Source organism: Belonocnema kinseyi, chromosome 6 (assembly GCF_010883055.1).
Source record: "Belonocnema kinseyi isolate 2016_QV_RU_SX_M_011 chromosome 6, B_treatae_v1, whole genome shotgun sequence".
Taxonomy (NCBI): domain Eukaryota; kingdom Metazoa; phylum Arthropoda; class Insecta; order Hymenoptera; family Cynipidae; genus Belonocnema; species Belonocnema kinseyi.
This window is the reverse complement of record NC_046662.1, coordinates 37,271,830-37,284,518: the sequence shown is the minus strand read 5'-3', so window position 1 is coordinate 37,284,518 and position 12,689 is coordinate 37,271,830. Positions and strand designations below refer to the sequence as shown.

General features: G+C 27.7%; 1 protein-coding gene across 1 annotated transcript in view; it reads right to left on the bottom strand.

The window, feature by feature from the left end:
- Positions 1-1,506: 1,506 nt before the first annotated feature.
- The window catches only part of LOC117175041 (cytochrome P450 306a1), a 116,274-nt gene continuing 105,091 nt past the window's right edge, over positions 1,507-12,689 (bottom strand). Inside the window, exons 3-8 of the mRNA XM_033364563.1 lie at positions 12,424-12,572; positions 10,247-10,452; positions 9,881-10,175; positions 5,078-5,230; positions 1,870-2,044; positions 1,507-1,794 (exon numbers count right to left, since the gene is read on the bottom strand). Coding sequence (XP_033220454.1) covers positions 1,616-1,794; positions 1,870-2,044; positions 5,078-5,230; positions 9,881-10,175; positions 10,247-10,452; positions 12,424-12,572 — 1,157 coding nt within the window. The 3' untranslated portion in view covers positions 1,507-1,615. The remainder of the gene's footprint in view (positions 1,795-1,869; positions 2,045-5,077; positions 5,231-9,880; positions 10,176-10,246; positions 10,453-12,423; positions 12,573-12,689) is intronic.

Genomic DNA, 12,689 nt, shown 5'->3' with positions numbered 1-12,689 from the left:
TTTAAAAATCTTCACGGGTTCCCGAGGTATGACTTAAAATGTCCAAATATTTCTAAAAAAAGACTGAAATTGACAGGACGTAATCTTTAAAATCCTATTAAAAGCTAGTAAAACTTGAAAAATCTGCAAGGGTTCCCGAGATATGATAAAAATGTCCAAGCGTATCTGTGCCGACTGAAACTCAAAGCAGAAGCGCTTGGACATTTTTAGTCATATCTGAGGAATCCATGCAGATTTAAAAATTTTTATTGGCTTGAATTGAAGATAAGGCTTCAAAGATTGAGTTCTATAAATTTCAAATTTTTAATACAATTTTCCCAACTTGCTGCAATCGAGGTACAACATTGTGAAAAAATAATTCTTTTTAGATTCAAAATTTTAATGGAAAATTCATTTTTTTAAATTGAAAACTCGTTTCTTTGTTAATTTAAAATTATTTGTTCATAACAACAAATTTAATCGAGAAAAATTTGATTGAAAGATTCGCCTTTTTGTTAAAAAATTTACTCTTTTTAGTTGAAAAAGCAATTTTTAGGTTGAAAATAAACTTTTTTGTGGAAATTTGATCTCTTTGACTAAAAATTCACCTATTTTTAGTTAAAACTGATTTTTTTATAAAAAGTCCACAATCACATTTTTTGTCAAGAATTTACCATTTTTGGTAGAAAATTTTATTATAATTTAAAAAAATTTAATTATTCTATTGAAAATCTCTTTTGTTTTAAGTTGAAAATTTAGTTTTTCAACGAAAACTTTAACTTTCCTATTCTCGATTAAAATTTTATCTTAATTAGTTGAAAATTCACGTATTGGGTCAAAAAATCATGTATTTTGCTGAACATTTGTCTTCTATGTTAGATTTAAAAAAAATATTTTGTTAAAGAATCACCTAAATTGGTAGAAAATTAATCTTCTTGATACCAAATTTCTTTGTTTAAAAATTCATTTATCTTGTATAAAATCCTTTTTTTTTATTTGAAATAAATTTTTCTCAACTGAAATCTCAAATATTCCGCTTTAATTTAAAAGTTCAACTATTCTATTGTTAAAAACTCCTCTTGTTGGTTTGAAAATTAATATACTTTGCTTAAGGATGCAACTAGATTATTGCAATTTCTTTTTTTTTAATTCAGCTGTTTTTAATTGCACATTAAATTATTTTAAATTGGAAATATCAAATATTACACTTTTCGTTAAGAAATAATTTTTTTTGAAAACTGAACTTTGTTCAAAAAATTTCTGTTTTTAAAGTTGAAAATGGAGTTTTTCAACAAGAAATTTAATTATTTAATTTTTGGTTTAAAATATATCTTTTTGCATTGAAAACTCAACTCTTTGGTTGAAAGTTAATGTATTTTCTGAAAATTTTGTCGTTTTGGTTGAATAATAATTTAATAATAATTTTTCTTTTTTTATTAAAATTGTTGACCTCCAAGATATGTTTTTTTCATGTCTGAAAGAAAAATGTATAACGGTCAGGGTTACAGTTTAATGAATTAATAAAAATTTGGATAAAAAGACTTTATTAGAGATGAAAAATCTGATAAAAGTTCTTAAGTACTAACGATTCTCACGAGTAAATATTGATACTGTAGTAAATTATTTGGACGGAAAATTACATTCGATGCTTGAAAACTAGATGATGAGGTTTCGGAGTCAAAGTAATTCCACATTCACCATCTGTACAGGGGGAACTGCCAGGAGGAACTGACACGAAGAATGATTGAAGGATCCGAGCAGTGAAGAGGAAAAGTATCATTTTCGCAAGTTCTTCTCCCACACATATTCGTTTTCCTGATAAAAAAATTAGTTCCTTATTTGAAGTCCCTGTAGATTGTCCGAAAATTTGGAATTTTTTTAAAATCTTACCACTTTGAAAGGGCATAAAAGCATCTGGTTTTGCGAGATTGCCCTCCTCAGTTAAAAATCTTGCAGGCCTGAATATTTCAGGTTCGGGCCAAAATTTTGGATCCATGTGGATTGCCCATTGTAAAGGAACTATCATGGTTCCTTTCGGTATGTCATAACCCTCAATTACTGCATCCTAAAATTTTTTTTTCTTTTTTCATTTTTTTTGCCATTAAGTCGTTTAAATCTCCCGCCTCGGCCTATTACCCCCTCTCTTGTTCTAAATTCCCTTTTACTTATCCACAATCCACGATTGTGATTTAAACGAACTTTGAAAACTGAATATAATAAGGCGATAACTTCAAACTTATTTAGAAGAGAGTTGTCCTAAGTCGGCACAGTACGACTTTTTGTCAAAAACATAAGTTAAATAGTGTCAATGGCGCTTTAATATCTTTGGTCAGGTACCACGATCCTTTATCTAAAATTCTACGTCATTCAGAGCAGTGTGGAGTGATTTTTTAAGTTACTCAAAATAGTAGTCCCAAGCTGACACCCGCTGGTCCTGAGCCTTCAATGCGCGTCGAAGCGCAAGGGCCGACTTAGGACCACATGTTTTGTGCCGACTCAGGACAACCTGCTTGGTGCCGACTCAGGACCACTACAAAGGTTTCAAACTTTCATGGTATTATGCATGCGAAAAAAAACCGAATAAAAAATGTACTTTATCAGGCTTTAACTTTTAAAAATATTTACACACCTTACTTTACAAGAATGGAAGAAGATCGAATTCCCTTTGCACGAAAAATCTATAACCCGCTCTTGCCGATATGCGCTCCATGTCTGAGAAACGCGAGGAAACCGGCTGAACCCACAGTGCCGACTTAGGACCACTTCCCTATATTTTTAAATGATAGTGTTTACAATCATAAAAACAACCTGAAAGCAAGTTCTTAACTTGCTTAAATTGTTTAGGGTAGGAGGGGGCACAACTTTTGTTAAAAATTCAACTATTTGGTTGAAAATTAATTTTTATTTTAAAAACTCATCTTTTCAGATAAAAAATCCAATTATTTAGTTGAAAATTTTGCTTTTTTTTGGTTTTAAAATTCAACAATTTGGTATAAAATTAAACTATTTGTTCAAAAATTCCATTTTTTTGTTAAAAATTCGACAGCTTTGCAAAAAGTTCGCTTTTCTATATTGAAAAAGGTTTTGTGCATTAAAACTAAACTATTCCATTTTTTTAAAGATTGATTGATCTTCTTTAGGTAAAAAATTTTGCTATTGAATTGGAAATTTGTATTTTTGGTCGAAAATTAATCTTCTTAGTTGTAAATTCAACTTCTAGGTTGAAAATTTATGTATTTTGTTAAAAAGTCATCTTTTATGTAGAAAATCAATTTTTCTTGCTAAATATACAACAGTGTTTTTGAAAATAATTCTGTTTTGTTTAAAGATTTAACTGTTTTCTTAAAGATTCAAATTTTTGGGTTGAATTGTCTTTTATTTGAAATAAAAATATTAGGATGTTGACGTATCAAATATTATATATTTTATTGAAATTAAATCTTTTTTATTTGAAAATTCAATCCCTTGGTTGAAAGTTCTACTACTTTCTTAAAAATTTAATTTTTCGTTAAAGATTAATAATTTTAGCACAAAATGCAAGATTTTCGTTAAATATTGAACTACTTTGTTGAACCCTTTCTTTTTTTGGTATATAAACGAATTTTTTTAACTTAAAACTTAAATGTTTGGTTGATAATGAACTTTTTTTTTAAATGTTATATTTCCGGATCTGAAATTCAATTGTTTTGTATACAAAATTTGTATTTTTTTCTTAAAAATTCAACTATTTAGTAGAAAATTGAACTGCCTTGTAGAAGACTAATTTCATTTATTTGAAATTAATGTCTTTAAATGAAATTTTAACTGTTCCATTTTTCGTTAAAAGTTGATTTTTTTTAGTTTAGAAATTCAACTATTCGGTCACTATTTGGTTGGAAAGAGAATTTTTCATTAAAACTTCTTATTTTCGGGTTGAAAATTGAACTGTTTTTGTATATAAATTTGTTTTTTGTCATGAAAATTCAACTGTCTTAGATGAATCTTAGAAGATTCATTTAATTGATTTACAAATAATTTTTTAAAATGAAAATTGAATCATTCCATTTTTTATTAAAAGTTGATTTTTTAGTTTAGAATTTCAACTATTTCTAAAAGCTGCATGTAGTTTGTGGAGAATTCGTCTTTTTGATAGAAAATTAATGATGTTGATTTAAAATTCAACTATTTTATTAAAAATGTATGCATTAAAAAAAACTATTTTTTGGTAAAAAAATTGTCATGATTGAAAATGCAACGGCTAGAGTTCGGGGTAAAGTCGATCAGAGTACGGTGTAAAGTAAGATAAAGTTCGAGGTAAGGTCGGCTAGAGTTCGGGGAAAAGTCGGCTAGAGGTCGGGGTAAGTCGGCTGAAGTTCGGGGTGAATTCGACAAGGGTACAGGGTGAAGCCGGCTCGAGTATGAGGTAGAGTCCGTTAAAGTACAAGGTAAAGTAGATCAGGTTTAGGGTACAGGGTAAAGTCATTCATGTTACGAGATAAAATCACGTAGGGTACGGGCAGAGTCGATCAGGGTACAGTGTAAAGAAGGACAGAGTAAGGGTTAAAGTCCGCTAGAGTTCGGGGTAAAGTCGATCAGAGTACGGTCTAAAGTAAGATAAAGTTCGGGGTAAAGTCGGCTAGAGTTCGGGGTAAAGTCGATTAGAGTACGGTGTAAAGTAAGATAAAGTTCGGGGTAAAGTCGGCTAGAGTTCGGGGTAAGTCGACTGGAGCTCGCGGGTGAATTCGACAAGGGTACAGGTTGAAGCCGGCTAGAGTATGAGGTAGAGTCCGTTAAGGTACAAGGTAAAGTAGATCAGGTTTAGGGTACAGGGTAAAGTCGTTCATGTTACGAGATAAAGTCACGTAGGGTACGGGTAAAGTCGATCAGGGTACGGTGTAAAGAAAAACAGAGTAAGGGTTAAAGTCCGATAGAGTTCGGGGTAAAGTCGGGTACAGTTCGGGGAAAAGTCGGCTAGAGTTTGGAGTAAATACGGCTAGAGTTCGGGGTAAAGTCGATCAGAGTACAGTATAAAGTAAGATAAAGGTCGGGGTAAAGTCGGCTAGAGTTCGGGGTAAAGTAGGTTAAGGATTGTTTGTTCAAGATAATTAATTAATAATACCTTCATACATCCGTGTGGAAATCCTAGAGGAACAATGGACCTTATACGTTGGGTTTCTGCTATGGCTGCTTCGAGTCTTGGTAAGGATGGTCTATCATTTAGTGTTGGTCCTCGACCACATAAGACATTATCCATTTCTTTTAGAATTTCCTCCTAATTTTGTCAATAAAAATATCTATACACAGTTCATGCTTCGGCTTCACTTGAAAAATATAAACTAATGCCAACATCAGTATAAAATTTTAAAAATAGCTGCAATATAGTGTCATGCAATTTTTTTAATATCCCATGAATTGATTAAATATGGTAAACTTCATTGAATCCCATAAATTTGATGATATCCTTTGAAATCCCCGAAATCCTTAGATATTCCGAGAATTCACTTGGAATTTAATTTAATATATAAAAATAAAATCATCTGAAATACCTTGAAAACTCTCCATTCAGATTTTTGAAATCCTTCGAAATTTTATTAAAATCCTCTGAAATCTCTGGAAAACTCACCCAATTTTTTAAATCCCTTTTAATCTAAAGAAATTCTTTATAATCTTATTAAACCTTGTAATTTCTTTTAAAACCCTATGCAGTTTTTTGAAATTGGACAAGATTCTCTTTTTCAAAAATAATTAAATTACTGAAATACTGTCAAATCCCATACAATCTGATAAAGCCCGTTAAAAAAATAAATAATTGCCATTTTTTTAATCCTTTCAAACCTAGAGACATTCCTTATAATCTTATTAATTTTTTTATTTCTTTTACAATCCTAAGAAATTTTCTGAAAACTGACAAGATCTTTGAAAACCGTTAAAAATGCAAAAATCTCGTTAAATTCCTTCAAATCAAAAACTATCCCATCTTTCTAAGTCTCTTGAAATCTATAGACATGTTATTATTTTTGAAATCCTCGAAAATCCCTTGATTACTCTCGAATCTTTTTATATCTCTTAAAATCTATAGAAAAATGCTTAATGAATTTTTAAATTTTTGTTAAAATCCTATGCAATTTTCTGAAATCAGAAAATAATCTTATAAAACACTTAGAATATTAAAATAACTTCAAATTCCATGCATTGAAATCGGTAATATCTACCAAAAATAATTTAAACTTTTGAAATCCTGTGCAAGTCCATAAAATATATTAAAACACTCAATTTCTTTTGAAATCGTCTAAAATTCTTTGAAAACTCTCTAATCTTGTCAAATTTCTTAGTCTACTGCAAAGTCCGTATTAAATTTATTCATTTCTTTTAAAATTCTATGAAATTTTCGTAAATGAAAGATTAAAATCTCATTAAATTGCTTGGAATTCAAAAAAGTCCTTCAACTCTTTGAAATTCGTAGAAATTCCTTCAAAATCAAATCCTCTAAAACCTTTTGCGAATTTTTCAATGTTTGCATATCAATTAAAATTCTATAGAAATGTCCGTATTGAATATTTTTATTTTTTTCGAATTCCAAAGAAATTTCTGAACTTCGACAAGATTCTTTAAAAACACTTTAAAATGTTTAAATCTTTAAAACATGATGAAATCCTTGAAATCCTGTGAAAGTCCACTGTATCTATTAAAACCCCTCGAATTATATTTAAATCCTCTAAAATCCCCTGGAAATTCTAAATTTTTTATATCCATTCAAAAAGTGTAGAAACTCCTTATTGTATTTTTGTATTTCTTTTTAAATCCAACAAGATTCTTTGAAACCCCTAAAAATGGTTAAATCTCGTTAAATTCCTTGCAATTATAAAAACTTAAATTATTTAAAATGTTTTGTAATCCCTTCGAAATAAAATGTACAAAAATCGGCAGCATTTAAAAAAAATAATTAAAACTTTTGAAATCTTGTAAAAGTACATAAAATCTAATAAAACACCTGAATTCAATTGAAATCATTTAAAATCCCTTGAAAAATGTTCAATGTTTTTATACCCATTAAAAATCTACAGAAAAGAACTGATTAGATTTTCATTATTTTTTTTTTGTTTGAGATTCTATAAAAAATTTATGGAGTCCGACAAGATTCTTTCAAAGCTCTTTAAAATGTTTAAATCTCTTTAAATTCCTTGGAATTAAAAAAAACCTAAAATCTTTGCAATTCGTTAAACATAAAATCGCTTAAAATCGTTAGTATCTTTAAAAAAATACCAAAATCCATCTTTAAAACATGATGAAATCTTTGAAATTCTGTGAAAGTCCATAAAATCTATTGAAACCCCTCGAAATATATTTAAATCCTCTAAAATCCTTTGGGAATTTTTAAATCTTTTTATCTCTATTGAAGTTCGATAAAAAATCCTGGTTGTATTTATTTATTTGTTATGAAATTCTATAAAAATTTATGAAATCCAAAAGAGATTATTTGGAAATCCTTTAAAATGTTTAAATCTCGTTAAATTACTTAGAAATAAAAAAACCTAAAATCTTTGAAATTCGTTGAAAATAATATCGCCTAATATCGTTAATATCTTTAAAAAAATCCAATTAAAAAAAGGTTACGAAATCCTTGAAATCCTGTGAAAGTAAATAAAATCTATTAAAAACCCTCGAATTATATTCAAATCCTCTAAAATCCTTTGGAAATTTAAAAATATTTTTATATCCATTAAAAATCTATAGAAAAGTCCTTATTGTATTTTTTTCTATTTCTTATAAAATTCTATCAAAATTTATGAAATCCGACAAAGATTCTTTGGAAACCCTTTGAAATGTTTGAATCTCGTTAAATTCCATAGAATTAAAAAAAACCTGAAATGTCTGAAATTCGTGGAAAATAAAATCGCTTAAAATTGTAAATATCTTTAAAAAAATAATGAAATCCATCCTTACAACATGATGAAATCTTTGAAATCCTGTGGAAATGCATAAAAATGATTAAAAACCCTCGAATTATATTCCAATCCTTAAAAAGCCATTAGAAAATTTTTCAATCTTTTTATATCTATTAAAAATCTATAGAAAAGTCCGTATTGTATTTTTTTTATTTCTTATAAAATGCTATCAAAATTTATGAAATCCGACAAAGATTCTTTGGAAATCCTTCAAAATGTTTAAATCTTGTTAAATTCCTAGGAACTAAAAAAAATCTTTGAAATTCTTTGAGCATAAAATTTCCTAAAATCGTTAAGATCATTAAAAAATAACGAAATCCATGTTCAAAACGTGATGAAATCTTTGAAATCCTGTGAAAGTCCATAAAATCTTTGGAACCCCCTCGAAATATATTTAAATCCTCTATAATCCTTTGGAAATGTTTCAATGTTTTTATATCGATTAAAATTTACAGAAAATTCTTTATTGGATGTTTTTATTTGTTATGAAATTCTATAAAAATTTATGAAATCCGAAAAAGATTATTTGGAAATCCTTTAAAATTTTTAAATCTCGTTAAATTCCTTATAATTAAAAAAACCTAAAATCTTTGAAATTCGTTGAAAATAATAGCGCTTAATATCGTTAATATCTTTAAAAAAATAACAAAATCCATTTAAAAAAAGATGATGAAATCCTTGAAATCCTGTAAAAGTAAATAAAATCTATTAAAAACCCTCGAATTATAATCAAATCCTCTAAAATCCTTTGGAATTTTTTTAATCTTTTTCTATCCATTAAAAATCTATAGAAAAGTCCTTATTGGATTTTTTTATTTCTTATGAAATTCTATAAAAATTTGTGAAATCCGACGAAGATTCTTTGGAAATACTTTAAAATGTTTAAATATTGTTAAATTCCTAGGAACTAAAAAAATCTTTGAAATCCTGTGAAAGTCCATAAAATCTTTTGAAACCCCTCAAAATATATTTAAATCCTCTAAAATTCTTATATATTATTATATAATATAATTACATAATGATTATATCTTACTATATCCATTAATTGAACTTTTTTATTTCTTTTGGAATCCTTTTAAATGTTAAAATCTTCTTGAATTCCTTGGAATTGCAAAAACTGAAAATCTTTGAAATTCGTTGAAAATAAAATGACTTAAAATCGTTTATATCTTTTAAAAATTAACGAAATCCATCCTTAAAAAATTATGAAATCTTTGAAATCCTGTGAAAGTCCATAAAATCTATTGAAGCCCCTCGAAATATATTTGAATCTTTTAAAATTCCTTGACAACTCTTCAATCTTTCTATATCCATTAAAAATCTATAGAAAAGTCTTTACTGTATTTTTCCATTTCTTTTGAAATCCTTTTTAAAATTTATGAAATCTTCAATATCATTTAGAAAATAAAGAAATCCTGTAGAAGTCCATAAAATCTATTAAAATCTCGTAAATTATATTAAAATCCTTTGAAATCGCTTTAAAACTTTCCAATGTTTTTATGTCCATCAGAAATCTATAGAAAAGTCCTTATTGAATTTTTTTATTTACTTTAAAATCTTATACAAATTTCTGAAATTCGACATGATTCTTTGAAATTCCTTGAAAATAAAATTACTCAAATCTTTTGAAACTCCCTGTAATCCCATTAATATCGAATAAAACACCATAAAACATCTAGAAATCTGTTAAATCTGTAAAAAAATTATTATAAAATTATGAAATATTTAAAATTCTCTGAAATCCTGTGAAATTCCATAAAAATTAAAACCGCTAGGAATTCCCTAAAACATTTTAAACTTTCTAAAAATCTTTCCAATTTTTTACAATCACTTAAAATCCATAGCAATTCCCAATGATTTTATGGAATCTGAATTTCTTTGAAATCCTATGAAATCCTTTGAAATCCTATGAAGTTTAATTCACACAAACATTTTACTGAGTGTTATTATAAAATTTTGTGCTATTTTCAAAATACCTGTTCATTGGGATAAACTGCCATAAAAAGTAAAAACCAACGGAGAGTCGTTATCGTCGTATCAACACCAGCACCGAACATATCAGCCAAAAGAAAAAAAATTTGAGGATCCGCAAAAGATCCTATTTCACCAGTGCTGTTTCGTTTTTTCATTTCTGTTACGAAAGCTGCGAGAAAGTTATCTGCATTCGTTGGCTGATTTTCATAATTATTTATGATTTTTTTATATTCCTCGTGGGTTCGAGTTTGCCCATCTACGACGTATTTCATCACATTTTTATATCTCGGAAAATGTCTGTTGATAATAATTAATATATTTATTATCGTAATTTTTTAATTTTAACTAAGGAATAAGAATTAGTGAACCTGAGGAAGGGAAGAAAATTCAATGGTCCTGCCACCCCCATGTATTTTACACCCTCATCTTGAAATTTTTGTAACATTTTCCAAATTTCATTATCTTCCTCGTACGAAACTCCGAATACCAAATCGTTTATCAAATTTCCTAAGCAATGATGAAGAGTGTCGAAAGGGTCAATACCTTCCTTATTGGATCCTCGTTCTTTCAGTTTCTAAAGATTTTTTAAGAAAAATGCTTATTTCTATTTATGATAACGACACACAGAAAAAATAGGGTTTTAATTTTAGTAGTAGAGCTATGCGGCTATTTTGCCACTTAACGACCGATGGTAATTACCTTCTGTCGGTAACTTAGCATGGGAAAGAACTTCGCACAGTCGGTAAGTGGCGACATAACCGTTTAGCTATACTACTAATTTTGTTTCGGATATTTTTTCACAGAATCAGGGTGGCCGTTTTAACCAAAGAAAAAATTACCGGTTATTTCCGGGTTTATTCACGGGTAGCAAACTTTTTTTACGGTCAATGATATTTTAAAAATCGAACACTAAGGGATAAATTCCAGTTCAAAATTAGTTAAAAATTGAAAATTCTCTGTTCAAACCTAGAATTTTAGTTCTTCAAGAAAAGTTTTCATTTCAAATCAGAAATAAAATTCTTTTGAAAAAATCCCTGTCCAAATGAATTAAATTCCCTGTTCCAATTCATAATTTTATTTTTTTTGATATATCCCGTTTTAACTTATAATTATTAAAATACATTCTTTTAAAAAATCCCAGGTCTAGCTAGGAATTTATTTAAATTTTAAAATTCTCTGTTCCCAGACAAATAATAATTTTTTTGAATAAATACGAGTTTCAACTTAGAATTCGTTAAAATTTAAAAATTCCCTGCTTCAACTCAGAATTAGAATTCTTTGGAAACATTTCCGGTTCCAATTCAGAATTTTGTACCTTTTCGAATATTTCCAGTAAATGAAAAAAGCTGGGAATTTGTTAAAATTTAAAAGTTCCCGGTTCCAAATCAGAATTATTATCATTATAGATAAATTTCAGCTCCAACTATAAATTTGTAAAAAATTGAAAGTTCCCCGTTCAAAAGAAAAGTTAGATTATTTTAATTTTAAATATTTTTAAAATCCTTTGAATGCTCAAAAATTTTATTTCACAATCTTGAAACATCTATATTCTGTTTTACATTTTTTTTAATTATTATTTTTTTAATTCCGCCAAATTAAGGAGATTTTCTTAAAATCTTCGAAAATCTTGTAAAAATTTCTGAATCCTTTTGAATATTTTCTTTAAATTATTTCTTCAAAATAAAAAGTCATTTTTAATTTTCCTAAGAAATGTTTTTCATTTTTTCTGAAATTAAGTTTGGTTAAATAGAACAATTAAAATTGTAACGTTCGTAGTTTAGTTTTTTTGTTTAGTTTTGAATAAATTCATGTTTAAATCAACGTTCAGATATTTCTAAATAATAAGTAATTGCTCTTTTTCTGGATTAAAAAATTTCAAATTGCATTGTTTAAAAATTGAATATTTTATAGTGAAATTATATTTGAAATGTAATAAAAGTCTTTAATAATAAACATATTATTTTGAAGTTATATTCAAAATCAAAACAGTTTATAAACTTTCAATAGGGCGTTTATAGTTGTTTTACTAATAAGACTTTCCAATTAAAACAGTTTTATTTCCAATTATTTCAATTAAAATTCTATTTAAAAATAATTAATTAATGTATATTCACAGTTAATCGACTAAAAATATTTTTTTGATCAAAAATCTTCAATTTTAAGCGCTTCTAATTTTTAAGTTTTTAAGTTTTTAAAACTGCATTTAAAATTAAAAAAAATTTTTTAAATGATTAATTTTAGAAGCGAAAAACAATTATATTCTTTAAACTGTCCATATTGTTTAAAATGAGCCAATAACCAATTTTCTTTCAGTAAGAAGAAAATAAATAAAAAATTAATCTCATTCTCCTCAGTAGTTTCGTGGGTTAGAGCACTAGACCGGCAATCTTGTAGGCCTGGGTTCGAATCCCAGCAGAGCTAAAAAGGAATTTTTTTACAGCTAATCGAAAAAAAACTTTTTGTTCAGTAAGTTATGATGCCGTTTTCTTGTTAAAATATATATTTTTTCTGTGAAATTAAACATCTTAGCTAATTCTAAGCTCACCAATCCTGCTTCATTCGCAGCAGTTAAAATTCTCTCTTCCAACTTGTCTCGTTTGCCACATGAATATTTTACTGTGCCAAAATCTTTGAGACATGCTGTCACGAATCTCCTCTGTTCTCTCCAAACGTGTCCTTCAGCACATATTAAACCTGCGAATATTGAAGACAATTTTATTCAAGATTTAGGGATTCTTGAGATTCTTGATACTTTTTAATCAATCTTCATCAGGAATTAAAGGTTCATTAGGGACAATCCATAAGCTGTTA